The sequence below is a fragment of the Trachemys scripta genome, chromosome 10 (assembly GCF_013100865.1).
Source record: "Trachemys scripta elegans isolate TJP31775 chromosome 10, CAS_Tse_1.0, whole genome shotgun sequence".
Taxonomy (NCBI): Eukaryota; Metazoa; Chordata; order Testudines; family Emydidae; genus Trachemys; species Trachemys scripta.
The window spans coordinates 3,888,099-3,900,244 of record NC_048307.1 but is presented as its reverse complement, the minus strand read 5'-3'; the positions used below and the strand labels follow the sequence as shown (position 1 = coordinate 3,900,244).

The window sequence follows — 12,146 nt, the reverse complement described above, 5'->3', positions numbered from 1 at the left end:
GGCAGAGAAGGCCTGTCTCTTGCATTGAGAACGGCTGGGCAGCCCCACAGCCATCAATACATAGTGTGACAAAGTTCCTCCTCTATCTTGGTGGGTCCTGCGCTTATTGGCGGATTTTCTTGCCTCAGAGATTCACCATGTGGGTTGGGGAACAGCCCAGAGACCTTCCCCTCTGGAAGAACCCACAGTCCAGGTCAATTGGGAGGTTTGGGGGGAAGCCGGGCCCGCCCTCTACTCCGGGTTCCAGCCCAGGGCCCTGTCTATAGTGCCTCCTGTAACAGCTGCATGACAGCTACAACTCCCTGGGCTACTTCCCCATGGCCTCCTCCAACCACCTTCCTTATTCTCACCACAGGACCTTCCTCCTGGTGTCTGATAACGCTCGTGCTCCTCAGTCCTCCAGCAGCACACCCTCTCACCCTCAGCTCCTTGCACCTCTTGCTCCCAGCTCCTCACACTCACACCACAAACTGAAATGAGCTCCTTTTTAAAACCCAGGTGCCCTGATTAGCCTGCCTTAATTGATTCTAGAAGCTTCTTCTTAATTAGCTCCAGGTGTCCTAATTAGCCTGCCTGCCTTAACTGGTTCTAGCAGGTTCCTGATTACTCTAGTGCAGCCCCTTCTCTGGTCACTCAGGGAACAGAAAACTACTCATCCAGTGACCAGTGTATTTGCCCTCGACCAGACTCCTGTACCCCACTGGTCTGGGTCTGTCACAATAGATTCACCCAGTTCTCTATCTTGGTCATCCGATCTTAGCCAGTGCCATTGTTCTGGCAGAAGTCTTCTCCAAGCCTCAATGTCCAGGGGAAGAGGGAGGAGATATAATAGACCTTGTTTTCATTGTCCATATTTCAAGGATGATCCTACTTCTCAGCCTGGAGGCACTGCTGTGAAACCCCCATTGTAACAGATCTGTGGCCCTTAGCATGATGAAGAATAGGAAAATGTCTTTGTTTTCACCTGGGAATTTCCTTTCTTTGAGTAATAAGGTCCACAGACCTTGCCCAGCCCGGAGACAAATGAATCCTACAGAACCAGGGGGAAATTGACAGCTGAAGATTTGGATTTGTTTGGTAAGGGGGGGGTTTCCATGCTCTGCAGCAGGAGAAATTGTTGTGCTGTTTCCTCAAAGTATATTTAACACAATCTCAGGAACTGAAAGACTTGGGCGTGTGCGCAAACACAAAGCTCTGCGCCAAGAAAAACACTGTTTTGTATTGTACTTAAGAGCCTCTGGCAAAGTAAAATAGAAACAAAACAAGCTTCGTTTTTCTCTCCCCGCCATCACAGAGTGACTTTGCAGCTAACTGGCCTCACAGGTTTATAGTCCGTATCCTTACAGTGACTTGCTACATTCCTCAGACTCCTGCCTGACAGCGCTGCAGCCCAATTCCCAGGGTTCACGTTCCCGCCGTACTCCAACACTTTGAAATTGTCAGTTAGATGTTAGGGGCCGGGGGTGGGGATGGTAACTGCCTGGACAATCAGGGTTTCACCTGAAACCCTGAACACGGACTCCCGACTCTGGGGCCCGGAGATCTGCTGAAGGGAGTGACAGTGGTGTTTGCTTCCTGATAGGGGTTGCTTTCCCCCAAGACCTTAGTACCAGCTACTGATGCTGTCAAGTGACTGGATGGGAGGGATCTGCAGTCTCAGCCAGCCTTAGATGCCAGTAGGAAATTATCACCAGCTTCGTCTTCCCTGTCTCCGTCAGGCTACAGAACGATATGCCGTTTACATGAGAGCAGCAGAGAAGAGGGAGCCTGAGGCCATGTGGTTCCCTTGGTGCTGCGTGGGGGATCGGTTCACAAGAAGAACAGTTCATTTTCCTGCTTTTGCTTGTTCCTTATGCAGCACACAGAACCAAGGCCCTGAACCCTTGGGGTCAAGGGTAAGGGCGTTGACCTCACTGACCTGGCCACATTCCACCTCAGGGAATTACCATCTGGCTTTCTAAGGACCCGCTGCCATTTCCATTGGGTACAGTCAGCTGTTAAAACAGCTGCCACTTTCCACCCAGAGGTGGCTGCATTAGATAGATGGGTGAAGCCATCTCCGAGCATGGTAGGAACATGAGCTTAACAGCCCAAGGCTGCAATCCTTAGTGGTGTGGATAGACCCACTGAGGACACCAGGACTTCCTGCCTGGGTAGGGATTTCTGAGCTCTGGCTCTAAATTTGTTTAAAATTCTTTGAGGGCCTTTGGGATGAAAGGTGCTATAGACACACCTACCAGCATTGGCCAGGATTGTCAGAAGGGACAGGTGTTTCGGGGTACTTCTGTCCTTGGGGGTCCAGTTGGAAATCTAACTAGTTTTAAGATGAAGCTAAGTTAGTTTATGCAGGGGATGATATGAGGGGGTTGTCTGCAATAGCAGGGGATTGGGCTCCATGGACCCCCGAAGGCCCTTCCAGTCCTATGTCCTGGCTTCCCGTGAAACCCTGAAAAAGGGGCCTGGTTTTCAGAGAGCTGGAAGGTCTGTGATTCTCTATGGTGAGTAACAGCAGTGCCAGTTGGCTGTGGCCCCCACTAACAACTTTCCTTCTCTTCCAGGTTTGTGGTCCTTCCTGTGGTTCATAGCTTTCTGCTTCCTGGCCAACCAGTGGCAGCACACAACAGTCAGCAAAGAGGTGTCTCAAGGAGCAGATGCCGCCCGGGCAGCCATCGCCTTCTCATTCTTCTCCATCCTCTCCTGGGTGAGTTTAGGTTCCAGATGCTTAGCCGATCACAGACATGTGGGTGGGAGGAAATCATGGCCAACTGGAAATAACCAGCAGGGACAAGGGACTGCAGCACAATGCCCACTGTATTAGATTAATCGGAGGCACATGGTTACCAGGGCCGTCCTATTCCTCATCCTTGGCGATGTGAATTCAGCGATGGGTCCTGCACCCAGTGGAGCGAAGGGCAGGACTCCCATAGCCTCAGTATAAGTGGATTTGTGCCCTCAGCCACCGAGTGCCGAGATCTTAATGATTTACGGAGTTAAGAGTGTGTCTCTCATTTCATTCAGGGACGTGTCACTGTGCGGGGAGTTTCTGGGCACAGAGGGAAATCCGGGCTCTGATTCTCTTTCATAGCTAAGCTTCAGCAGGGAGAATCTTTAGGAATGTTTTTATGGCCAAAAGAACAATTTGGGGCCAACAAATCACATTGTCCAGAGAGCAGTTGGAATCATTGTCTCGGGGACCGATTAGATACCCATGTATGAGTTATGGTTTGGGGACCCCAAAATCAGTCCTGCCACAGTGCAAGAGGATGAAATAGCAGGATCACTAGAAATCTCACCACAGAGCAATGGAATACTCCAGATATCTCACCAGTACTGCACTCACCCTGCCATCACTGTCAGTTATCACATTGAGATTTCAGCACCCTGATCAATCAAAAGTGCAGTGACTCTGGGAAAAGCCAGGCTTCTAGTTCTCTGGGGAGGGGCAGTAGTTGAAGTTGTAGTGCAGACTGGCAGGGTTTTTACCGGGTTCTGAGCAGGTGGGGGAAGACGCCTGCACCGTGTCCGCAATAGCTCCCGCCATAGGAGCTGAGCAGATGGAGAAGCACCTGTCTCAGTTTTCCTAGTATAGACAAGCGCTAAGTCTGTGCCCGTCCTGCCTGCTCTGTGCTGTGAGGTCGGTGCTCTGGTAGCCGTCATCCTCCAAGGTGCCCCTCCCACGCCAGCTTTCCAAGCGTGGTGCTGGGCCTTAGCTGTGTAACCGGGCTACGTACAGCTCCATGATCATTCACCCCCCGGTAGGAACAAAGAGTTTGCAGCAGAAAGGGCCCAAGAGTGAGAGACAGCAAAGGTCACGAGGGAAAAGAAACAGGGAAATGAAATCCGATCTGAGCACAGCCGAGCGGCAGAAAGGGGAATTAGGTAATGTGATTTGGGGAACCGGGGTTCTGCCCAACAAAGATGGTTTGTAGTAAAGAAATAATTGCAGTGCAACTATAGTGAAACCGCTAACCCCTGAGGAGTAAGTCTGAAACCTGTGAGTACTTGGCTGGATAACTCCCTTTAGTCTGGGGAATTCCAAACTTCCCCCGGCCTCCCTAGGCCCCAGTCCTGTGGAGTGCTGAGTGCCCCCACCTGCCTCTGAAACTAGCGAGCAAGCCAAGAAACACCATCATTTCAGTGTCTGTAATTAGAGCTCCGTGAGTGATTTGATTTCAAGAAACAAATCCCCAAACCCACAGAAATACCTCCCAGCTACTAGCCTGTCCACCTCCCAGAAGCCTCCTCTGGCAGGAAAGTTGTCTTTGAGTGGGGTAACAGAGAGTCCTCTGGCACCTTTAAGACTAACAGTGTGCAGCAGCTCTCCGGGTTGACCTAACTCTGCTCTCATTGCACCAGTGGGAGGCTTTATCACTGATCATTGACCTATTGGGGAGCAGAGCAAGCCCAGTGCTGAGTGCTTTGGAAAATCCCTCCCCTTCAGGACAAATATTCTCCATTTTCTGCCAATTAGTGACTCAGGCTGCCTCTAGGCCCCGGGTTTGATTTGTCAGCTCTTCCTGCAAACCCCAGGGGCGAGAGAAATGAAAGTAAAGCAAAGCGTGCTTCCTTTTCCCATAAAAGAAGGCAATAACAGAAGTGAAAGAACGAAACACATGGTATGAAAAACCAGTGTGAGCACAGATACTGCAAGCCCTGCTCTGCCTTGTGCCTCAGAGCGTAACAATCCCATGGAAAGAACTGATCTCCTCAGAGCAGCCAGTTCATTGGGACAGCCTGGCAGCTGTAGGTTGGACAAGTAGAATGTATCCCCCAAGGTAGAATTGGTCCAGGATACCCGGACTCTTGCAAAGAGTGCCAGGCGATTTTTCAGTCACCGTCCAAATGCCCCTCAGTTTTACACCTTCCTCTGCAAGCCAGTCAGCAGCACCCCCAGCAGTGCATGCCCCTAACCCGAGTACTGCCCAGGCCTAACACGGCTTAGCTTGCGACATCTGACAAGCTCACAGCCCAAGGTGTCCTGCCTGCAAATAGCAAGAACCAGCTGCTTTGCTCGTCTCCTTCGGTAGGAGTCATCTATCAGCGTGACGCTCCTCTGGTACATGCGTGGCATGTTGAATTGCAGCAGTACTTCACCCAGAAGATGTGCCAAATATGACAGCAAAACTGAGAACTGCCTGAATTCGACAGGCACCGTGTACAGAAAGCTAATCTCAGACCCACTCCTTAGGATGCCCTGTTGCCGTTCACACCTCCAACTGGTAACACAACCAGACCGGGCATGGCCCTCCAGCTGAAATGGTCTGTCAGACAATACTCTGTGTGCTTACTAAAGAGCTCGGGGTTGTGTGTAGGGGAGAGTCTGTGCTCCCCCACGCTTCCTGTCATTGCCCACGTAAGCTTTAGACGGGGTCCTGAGCATGTTACCTTGTAAGATCTGCAGTAATTCCATCATCCTGCACTGTAGGAAGTGGATCATCTCACGCAAAGGATAGTCTGGGCTTCTCCAGCTCCCTGGCTCTATAATCATCCCAGCTTCCCTGTAGCCCCACTTAATTCACAGGCCCTGATCTCTTCATTGCTATACTCTGTATTTAATGCAGCAGTCCACAAAGGTGCAGTGGGAGAGATGCCCTCCCCATCCTATCGGCCACTGGGCAACTTCCTCCTTGCCCAGACCACCACCACTCAGCCTGGCTGTTGTGTGTGATGTGTCGGATGGATGGGGGCTGACCCAGATGGGCTTTTGCATGGATTGGGTTAGTTCCATTTATGCCCAGACTTTTGGGCAGCTGCTTTGCTAAAAATGGTGCGGTCCCTTGCCCAAATACCCCCCGCAATGTACAGCGCCATTCACGGCAACCCACTCACTGCTGCGAGGGCCTCCCAGCAATAACAACTTCTGGGGGCTGGAATAGCATCAGTGACCCAGCAGGGAAGGGCTGTATTGCCCCATTACCAATCCGCCAGCCAGCCAGGCTCCCTCTAGCTGTCCAGCTTGGACACAAACAATTCGCTCTCCGGGCCACACCCCGAGCCTTTTGGACAGTTTGGCAGTCGAGTGCAGGTCCTGGCAGCACCCGTTGTGCTCAGGGTTGGGGAGTCCCATTGGTCTCAGCGGAAGCTGCTGGGGGCTGAGTGCTTCTGGACCTCTGGTCCTGTGTGCACAGGCCCGATTGGTCGCTGCGCTGGCCCTGTGCCTCGAGCAAGCCTAGGAGTTCATACCAGAGCCAGCTCGACGGCTGTGAAATCCTTTCCCAAGATGAACAGAGCCTTTCATAGAAGCACTGGGGAAATTATCCTCCCCGGTACACGTGGCTGGGTCCTTATTCTCTCCCCGGGTGGGTCCCATCCTGATGTCAGTGTGGGGTTCAGAGTGAAGACTGAGAATAGCATAGATCTGCGGCCATCCTTGCCATCCTTTTAATGAAACTGGCCGATAGACGATCCGGTGAAGCCGAGAACATTGCTGAGTTTTGTGCAATTATCCAGGTGTTGTCACAAGTTTGAAGTGCTTGGACTCCTTTGCCACTCGATCCCCCCCACCCCCTGTCAGTGCAGAGCTATTCTGACATTGAGCCTGCTGCTGTTGCTAATAAACCCTTGTGCTTTACATAATCAATACACAGAAAATAAACAGCTATTCCGTGGGCACTGCTAGTATATCAAAGTGAGACGTGGCGGAGACGTTGTCAGCAGCAAGGCAGCGGCTCGCAGCTTCCGCGGGCAGTTTTCCGCAAGCCTGTCATGTGTAAACTAATTGACTTGTTAATGAACCAGCCTGAAATAAAAGCAGGTGTGTCATTCCTGCAGCGCCGCTATGCACATGTCCCACAGTCTATGACCTGAATATTTGTAACCTCAAAAAAAGGGTCAAGGAGTCTCTGCAGAATTGACCTACTTGCTGGGTTTCTGAGACTACCAAGATTTGCCCCAGTACAATGACCTGAATTCTGCCGGTGGTTACAGCAACACAAGCCCAAGAGCAAGTGGCTCTCTGGGGCTAGAGGACAATAAAGGCTGTCTCAGTCTCAGAGGGACTTGTACTGCCCCCCATACCTGGCTGGCCAGCCAGGGGAAGGACCATCACCCAACACTTCCTGGCTCTGGAGAGCTGGTTCCTTTGACCCCAGGCAGCAAGGCCTGCCAGCCCCAAACAGACTCTGGCTTTTCCCTGGTGGTGTGGGAAAACACGTCCTTTAGCCTCATGTTAGTGCAGTTGAACTGTTGGTTACCACGCAAGGGGCAGGCTCCAGCAAGGTAGGCTGTAGCCCTGCTCGGCAGTAGGGCCTGTGCACACACTCAGCCCCTGGCCTGTAGCAATCACAGTCTAAGGCCTAACACACACACAGAGGCTAGGGAAGGGGAGCAAGTAGTGGAGTCAGCAGCAGCAGGGAGGAAGTGGCCTTTGGATGTAGGCTGGGGCTGATGGTACCACACGTAGGGTGCCGGATGGGAGAAGGCGCACACGTCCCCATGTAAGGTGACGAACAGGCAGATGAGGGTGGGAACATCTGTCTAGGAACATGGTGTCATGAACCGCTGATGCTTTCACTAACTCTTTGAACTCCCTAATCCTCATTAAAGGTTGCCCTGACGGTGATGGCCATGCAGAGATACCACCTGGGGACTGACATGTCTCTCTTTGCCACGGATCAGTTTGCCACTGACCCCAATACAGGATACCCAGGATACCCCACTGGCAGCGGCATTGAAAGCACGGAAACCTATCAGAGCCCACCATTTTCTGAGACCTTAGACACCAGTCCAAAAGGTTACCAGGTGCCAACTTACTAAAGGACGGCGGGCTCAGCACGGTCATGTAAAAATAGACAAAGTCTCCTCATGGTGCAGTACAGTTAACTGATTGATTGCAAGTGTATTAAGTACCATTTCCTTAATGTGGCAAGTCAGTGCTGGGTAACTTACTATTAGCTAGTTGTGCAGTGAATTCTGTACAGTAGTATTGGTTCTTGTCTTACCTAAGGGTTTTTTTTATAAAAGCAGTGTTCCCTCTAAGTTTGAAACAGAAGGAAGGTTGCTACTACCCAAAATACACGTGGCAACCACACAAACAACACCACAATTCTCTTTGACTTGTTTGAATACCAAACATTAGCATTGAATTTTGCTGAGCACCCAGGAAAGTAGACAATAATTCTCCTGTTAGAAAACACAATAGCTGATGAGTTGATGGTTATCTCGTTCTTCCAGAGCTAACACAGAATTGTTCTCGTTTTGATGAACCTGGGGTTGCACACACAGCGCCTGTTCATTCTAGCCTCAAACCTTCCCACTGCGAGAAGCCACTACAGAGCTTTCTTGTGCTGCAGAGAAAGTAGAGTCTATGGAAAGTGCCAAATTTAAAAAGAAAAAAAGACTCATCTGTGTTGTTTCTAGTGTGTATATATGTACTGTATAAAAAACTGAACCAATGTCGCAAACTTTAGCTTAGGATTCAGGCATCACTCTTTTTGCTTTAAAAAAAAAAAAAGGTTGAATAACCAAATCTCTTATCTGCTTCAACATTGTATCTGTTTAGGATATTAAAAATTACTGTTCTCAGCTTGGTTTGGAAAACAGTTCTGCAAATGATTGTCTGCTAATTGGAAAGACCACTTATTACTGGGAAATATGGTAAGTTACTGTTCAACGCCAACATTCAGTTTGTCATACTAAACCGTTTGCAAATTTACAATGGGTTGCAACCAGTGATACTGAATAGCTATTTACTCGATCATTTAAAGTTGCCGACACAAGTGGCGTGGGCGTGTTAAAACACAGTGACTCAACTTTAAATCTAATCAATTGGAAAGCATGGCCTTTATTTTGATATTGGCAAGTGCCACCATCTGCCATTAACAGAAGCAAATACACTCAGGTGTGAATATATTGTTACATTGCAGCTGCTAGAAATATGTAAACCATTCAGATGTTATAAAGAAGACTGAAAAGCCATTCAGCTTGATAGCGCGAGCAGTAAATGAAGAGTAAACCATGACCCGTATGTTCAATTAATGTGAGAGAATTAATAAAGTGAGTTCATATAAAATGTGAAGGGGAAAATGCCTGAGTTGTAGTTATCATTTGCAAAACGATTGGCTTATTAGAATCAAATGAATGTAAACCATACAAAATCCAGCAGATAGTCTATCCCAGTAATACGCTGTCCCAGGTTATCCAGCTGACCAGTGGTGGTGGTTGTGTGGCATTTTCTCTCTGAGAACAAACTTCAAGGATAGCAGACACATCTGGATGAGTTAAATGTTGATGCTCCTAGTGCCAGGATGGGAGCTTTGCTCTGTATTTAAGATCATCCATTGCTAATCTGGATCAATTTTATTTGGTTAATATTTTTCTTTAAAACGAGAGCCAGTTCAAAAGTATATTCCTTGTTTGCAAAATGTGTGTGTTAGTGAGGCAGTTGAAAGGTCTTATGACTGCTGACCTCATGATGAGCAACTAGTTAAAATGACTTTCCCCCCACTTTTCTTGTAGTAAAAAAACATTTTGTCGTCATTAATGCAGCTCATTTCAACAGCTGTTTAATTACAAATAAATACGTTAATTAACAGCGACACAAAGTCATAAGCTGTTTCTGTCACTGACAAAATGGAGTTAGTTGAACTCCTGACTATTCAGGAAGGATTAAAATGTGCATTTCCAGTGAAAGTTACATTTTCTGCACCTGAAAGACGCAAGCTTCGCTGCCAGAGCACGTTTTTCACATTACAGTGACCAAACTAAAAACTTCTCCCCGTTGAGCTTCAGTCATTTTTGGCTCTGCTTTGAGATGTATTTGCACCCAAACACCTGAGAATTTGTGCATGACTCAATCCCATTGCCAAGGGGTTCCTGTCCCAAACAGCAAAGGAACTGAGGACAAGCCACAGACTGCTGCTCGTCTTTAAGCCAGGCGCCTCCTGCTGGCCTGAAGCAAGGAGATGCAACAGGCAAATGCATTAGGGAAGGTTGCAGTTGGCAGGAACGCACTGAGAAACCCTCACATTAAGAGGACAGAGAACATCTGAATCCTAGTACATTATACTCCTAAGTTAATTATATGATCATTGTGATTCTCTACCAAATCAGCCTTGCTGGGGGGGAAAAATCAAATTATTTTCCTACAGGGTACAGTAGAGCCGTAGCAATATTTTCCTTAGAGGGAACACTGAAAATTTAGCAGCACAAAACATACTTGTGTTAATATTTTAGCAAAATTATAATCAATTTAAATGTTTACTTAAATTGATTGTACACGTGAGATGTTTGTTCAGTACATTGTAGTTTTTCTAACTCTATACCTGTTCCAGAGTTTCCTTGTAACTGTAAAGAACTAAGTTCTGTCTGACTGCTAGAACTGTCCTGATCAGTGGTGTACACGTGCTAACTATTACAATATGAATGTAAGCACCTGAGGCCTACATTGCATTTTCCCCTCCCCAAATGGAACACTCAATGGATTTCCGCTGAGGTCTGTGCAAGAGTACAGTCAATGCAAAAAAATATAGCTGCACACAGACACACCAATAACGACTGGCCTTGAGGGCAGCAACCCTAAAGTATTGCACGAGGATCAGAGGCAAGACAATGTGGCTGTGACTTAACACCTGCAGGCATTAACTTCACAATCAAGGGGCACCCTTGCTCTCCTCAGGGCCACATTTCATTTTCCAATCTTCGCTCAAATAGTCACTGTTTAATGACACTTTTAATGTAAACCCCCCTTAGGAAACTAGCTACTTTTCCAGGTTTGGGAAGGTGGATTGAGCACCAGGGACATTTTAGTGGTGGCTTAGATGGCTGCAGATTGCTACTGGTTTAGAATCAGAGGCGTACAAAGCTAGAACCTACTAGTCAGGGCAAGGTTAGATTACAGCAGCACTCGCTCAGCTGAAGGCAGTCCTGCCCCGCTCTCTCTACTGCTGAAACCTTTCCCTGTCCCTCAATTATTCCACTCCCTGCTGCACTGGTGCTTAAGAAAATAAAAGCAAGTGCCATGCTCCAGCCTCCCTGGACTCAACGCTGATCTGCCTTTAGTGTTGGGACAGCAGCGTGGAAGCCTGGGTAGTCACTGCACACTTGCTGCCCTATCTAGGCAACAGTGATGAATTACACTTGAGGCTGGTTTAGCCAGTCACGTCCGAGAAGTGTAATTCATGGTGTATTGAAATGTGCAAGTCACACCTGCCTTGGAAACAGTATTTACAAAACTTTTAAAGACATTTTTCCTGGCTTGTTTGCCAGCATGGTGAACTTCCTGTTTAACTCTATTTTACTGGGTAGTAGCATAGATTATTAGTTGTTAAAGAACCTTCTGAATTAACAGATATGCTTAAAGGTAGCGTAAGACATCTGACCTCACTGCAGCCAGTAATGAGACGTGCCTACCACTTGCATTAAATCCTGTTTCCAAGATTCCAAGGCGTTCCCTGTAGCCATTTTTAGTGTTGATAGTGCTGTTTATTAACTGTTGTGGTAGCACATCTATGTATCAGTGAATTGTGAAGTAGACTAGTATACACAGATACAGATGTAATTAAATAGATTCTTATGGACTATGGATAGCAAATTACTAGCTGTAGGTGTAGTAACTGTAGTACATTAGTTGTGGGTTCCCATGTTACTTATTCAGATCACCCCTTTCTCTTTCCGATTTTTCTGTTGTAAAGTCACTGTGGTTCAGTAGATAGTAGCTGCTTTTCTTGTAACGATCCAGACCAAATCTTATAAGCATGCCAGGATTTTGCTGTGAATTTGAGTCATGCCAGTTGCTCTCCATATGCTGTTCTTGCAGGCTGTTTACCTATATACCGCATCGTGTTCCCTAGAGATCTCCAAAAGCCCAGTAGATAATTTACTATACAGAGGGCCAGTTTATGCTGCTCTCAGGCTAGTCTGCTGAAAGCTTCTGCATTAGTGTTAGCATGAAGTTTGGGTGTAAAGAATAGAGCTTAAAAAAAAAAAAAAGTCACCTATGTCTTGCTGGAGAGTTGTTCTATAGAAACAGCCTTGATAGAGGATGCCTTGGTGCCGCAACAGAGATACAGCTCAACACCGAGGTTAACAAGCAAACAGCGTGCTTTTGTGTAAGCTTCATTGTTGTTTTCGCATGTTCAATATCGTAGGGTCAAAAGAACAGCTGTATATTGGCAATGTCTCACTGAGGAAAAAGTATCATTTCCTAT

General features: G+C 47.7%; 1 protein-coding gene across 1 annotated transcript in view; it reads left to right on the top strand.

Moving 5' to 3' along the window:
- Positions 1–7,787, top strand: part of SYNGR3 (synaptogyrin 3) — a 33,556-nt gene extending 25,769 nt beyond the window's left edge. Inside the window, exons 3-4 of the mRNA XM_034784750.1 lie at positions 2,559–2,701; positions 7,546–7,787. Of these exons, the coding sequence (XP_034640641.1) occupies positions 2,559–2,701; positions 7,546–7,755 (353 nt within the window). The 3' untranslated portion in view covers positions 7,756–7,787. The remainder of the gene's footprint in view (positions 1–2,558; positions 2,702–7,545) is intronic.
- The last annotated feature ends 4,359 nt before the right edge of the window (positions 7,788–12,146 follow it).